Below are 3,417 nucleotides of genomic sequence, written 5' to 3'. Positions count from 1 at the left end.
AAACTGGCTAATAGCAAATTCCCTGATTCAAGTAGTGACATGCTAATCCAGCTTCAAGTGAAAACGTGAGGTCTACAACAACAACATCCTACCCCTAGTTCTTCCACGCAAGGTCTGACACACCAGCGTCATCATCATCGATAGCAAAGTTATGGGCTGTAGGTTTTAGTGTTTTATTGTAATCATGTCATGTAATCGGCAAACTGAGTAAAAGGCATTCAAATGTCATGCAAGATGAAACCCTTTAATGTTAGCATAGTTTCATTCCTTTGACCAAAAGGAATTTAGGGCCAGAAGCCAACTCATTCATCCCATAAATGTTTGAACAGATATTAGAGTGCTCTTGGAGCTAAAATGACAACTTCTTTGCAAAACTCATTGTCACTTAAATTAAAGCACTACTTCTAAGCTTTAAGGATGCTGGCCAAACTTTCTTGGATGTTGGTTTTCGCATTCTTGTCAAACGGGTCGTCTCCAATGTAAAGATCTAAGATAGACTGGCACAAGAGCTTGTTCTGGATACTTCCCACGTTTTCTCCTTCAACTACACATAAATGAAGAGCTTATTGATCAAGATTTTAATAACCTTCTAATAAACATAGGAAAGTCATAGGTAGCTGAAAGAAATACATATAGAATATAACCAGGATTTTTACCATTGCATACAAATGTCGCAAGCGAATCTTTATTTTCCAAGAACGAGTGGTGAGTTTTATACCAAAAAGTGGAATCCACACAATACATGGAATCTATATAGCTTTTGTTCATAACAAATATTCTATACAGCTTTAAGGTACACCTTATCAGTGCAAGTAATCGCCACTTGCTGGATAATTTTTTTGCAAGTATTAGCAAATTACAATGAAAATAATAAGTTATTACCATAATGTTCGGATCGTTACAAAGTTTAATTTCATTATTCTTTTCAGTAATCTCCACGTTGAATACATTAATCAAATGTGTGAAAAAAGTAAGTGTATGCTGACTGGTACTCGGATACTGAGTACCTGCCAATTCATTGTGATTAACCAACATATCTTTCTGACTCTTAAAATCTTTCCTTTCTTCCGTCAACACAAATCACATCCTAAGTTCTCAAATCATCTAAAAATAAAGGGAAGCAATAAGAATACAACTTACTGCTTATTTTAAGAACATGGTTTGATTCCCTTGAAAGCTCAATTACAGATCCCTTTGGCAATTTGTACTCATCCTTGAAAAGTGAAACAAAACTGCAGAAGATCAATGTGTCAAAATCAGATGAGAAAATTAGATATTGATAGTTGAACTTGGTAAGCATAACATATGCTAAGATTGGACAATATGCTTTAACACAACAATGGAGCGAGTATCATTCAAGAAAACCAGCATTGACACACTTCAGTAACTGTAGTCTGAACATTTCAGGACTAAGTTGGCAGATTTTAACAGACACTGGTTAGATAACAATTTTCGCATGTAACAACCTAAAGCTCCTTAATTGCAGCACCAGAATAAGAAATTTCCGTCAGTATGAAACAGAACAAATTCAGGTCTCTAACAGCCCTACATTGTAGATGGATTATTAACAACCACAGTTATGATCAAGTGCCACCATTGTTTCGTACCATTAATGTAATCCGACAAACCTGAGCTCCAACTTTAGAGAAGTGAGCGTTCAACAGCAAAAATAATGGCCAATTCGATTACACACAACCTAACAAAAAAATGGTTCGAGTCTTCACGAGATTCATGTAATATGCATCCCAAAAATTTTCTTGATCCAGTTTGAAACTAAATGCAATATAGAAATCTAATTCCTCCTGTCAATCCTAAACTGAATTTGATAACTGTGGCACTAAACATAACTGTGGTTACAAGTTATAATTAAATCAAATATAGGATGTAGACAGCGATGCAGCCAGCCAGTCTGCAACTGCAAACCAGTATGAAAGACGTATATTTGCTTCTCTCAACAAGAGCACATCATCAAGGGCCAGAATTGCATTTACCTCTGAAGCAGCTCTTTGGTGTCTGATCCCCCAAACTTCTGAAGCCTGCTTCCTACACTCTTCTCAAAAGCGTTCCGAACTGAGCCAATGCTCAGCCTCCCATAAACTATCTGAAGCCTGACTGTCATTCGTATGTCGCGCTCTAGTGCATCGTTGATCAGCTCATCACTTTCTTTCAGTTCAGAGATGGGAAGCTTCTGGTACTTGTCCCTCAGCTGCTTCAGATCGCTGTCATCCGCGTAAACGCCTGCACAGAGCAACATTTCAGAATCTCCTGTCGGCGCGTTGCAGTTTACAGCATTTTACAAATTACAATCTGTGTGGCTGTCGCAGTTCCCCTTCTACCTTAGAATCTTAGATACGTGATGCGAGTAGAGTTGTCGATGTAAAAAAGGAAGAATATTTGATTAGTAGGTTACCGAACGCGTAGACGTCAATGGACTTGAGACCGAGGATGGTGGTCTTGCGGAGGCCGACGCCGAGGAGGCGGCGCCCGGCGGCGGTCTCGGAGGGGAATGCGGCGCCGGTGCGAGGCTCGACGTTGCCGGGAGCGCCGCTGTCGGCAAGGGAGAGGGAGGCCCAGAGGGGTGCAGAGTGCGCCGGGCGCGGGAGCGGGAGCGGCCGACCGGCAGATTTGGCGGTCAGGGCGAAGCCGGCTGCTGCTGCCGCCGCGGCGGCCGCGGCAATCGCGGCGGCGATGGCGGCGCGGTGGGGAGGCGGGGGAGTGGGGAGGTGGGCGAAGGTGGCGGTGGGGAAGCGGAGGGGCACCATGGCTGAGGCGGAGCGGAGGCCGGAGGAGCGTGCAGTGTACTGTGGTGTGGTGTGGCCGCGTGGGGGACGGAGCACGCGATGTGGACGGGCGGCAGTTGGCGCGTGGCAACGGCAGCTGGCGGGGTGGCATCCGGAAACACAACCTGAAAGTCTTGCTATTTTCGAATTAATTTTAGGTCCCCTTTGAATCTATGAGTTAGAGTTAGAGTTGTTAGATTGGACCAATCTAACCCTAAAACATCCAAACAGAAAAGGTTAGAGTTGGGTTCAAACGAAATACAAACCTATACATTTTTTTTACAAAAAGTACTGTAGTTGTGTTTGAGTTTTGAAAAAAGAAAGAGTTGGGGAGGGTGTGGCCGCTTAGACCACACTTTTTTTGCCGGAAATTTAGAGCAACACTTGTAATTTTGTAAGTGTTTGTTTTTTTCAATCGACCATCAAACCATTTTTCTTATATCAAGCCGTGAATATCTCGATTCATTAAAAATAAAGAAAAAAATTGCCTAGTTAATATAAAGAAGGTTTACCATCACAACATACCATGAGGCAACACCGGTCGACCTAGTCATCCACACCAAGATACAAAACGCCGCAAAAAAGAAACACATAGTCAAGGTCGTCACCAAGCATCATCGTCACCACTCCTCCATGG

The 3,417-nt window shown here is 42.6% G+C and overlaps 1 protein-coding gene across 1 annotated transcript; it reads right to left on the bottom strand.

The window, feature by feature from the left end:
• Positions 1 to 237: 237 nt before the first annotated feature.
• Positions 238 to 2,777, bottom strand: LOC123429829 (fatty-acid-binding protein 1). Its single transcript, XM_045113812.1, has 4 exons — positions 2,411 to 2,777; positions 1,992 to 2,238; positions 1,141 to 1,232; positions 238 to 544 (listed from the first exon to the last, which is right to left on the bottom strand). The coding sequence occupies exons 1-4, from the start codon at positions 2,760 to 2,762 to the stop codon at positions 405 to 407; spliced, it is 831 nt and encodes a 276-aa protein (XP_044969747.1). The 5' UTR covers positions 2,763 to 2,777; the 3' UTR covers positions 238 to 404.
• Positions 2,778 to 3,417: the final 640 nt, after the last annotated feature.

Source organism: Hordeum vulgare, chromosome 2H (assembly GCF_904849725.1).
Source record: "Hordeum vulgare subsp. vulgare chromosome 2H, MorexV3_pseudomolecules_assembly, whole genome shotgun sequence".
NCBI lineage: Eukaryota > Viridiplantae > Streptophyta > Magnoliopsida > Poales > Poaceae > Hordeum > Hordeum vulgare.
This window is presented reverse-complemented; position numbering and strand designations above follow the sequence as displayed.

What these genes read in the sequence shown, in the direction of transcription:
- LOC123429829 (XM_045113812.1), bottom strand. Translation starts at nt 2,762, where the DNA reads ATGGTGCCCCTCCGCTTCCCCACCGCCACCTTCGCCCACCTCCCCACT. An exon ending in ACCAAAGAGCTGCTTCAGAG is followed by an intron (nt 1,233 to 1,991) that starts GTAAATGCAATT and finishes GATCTTCTGCAG; the next exon opens with TTTTGTTTCACTTTTCAAGG. An exon ending in CCATGTTCTTAAAATAAGCA is followed by an intron (nt 545 to 1,140) that starts GTAAGTTGTATT and finishes ATTTATGTGTAG; the next exon opens with TTGAAGGAGAAAACGTGGGA.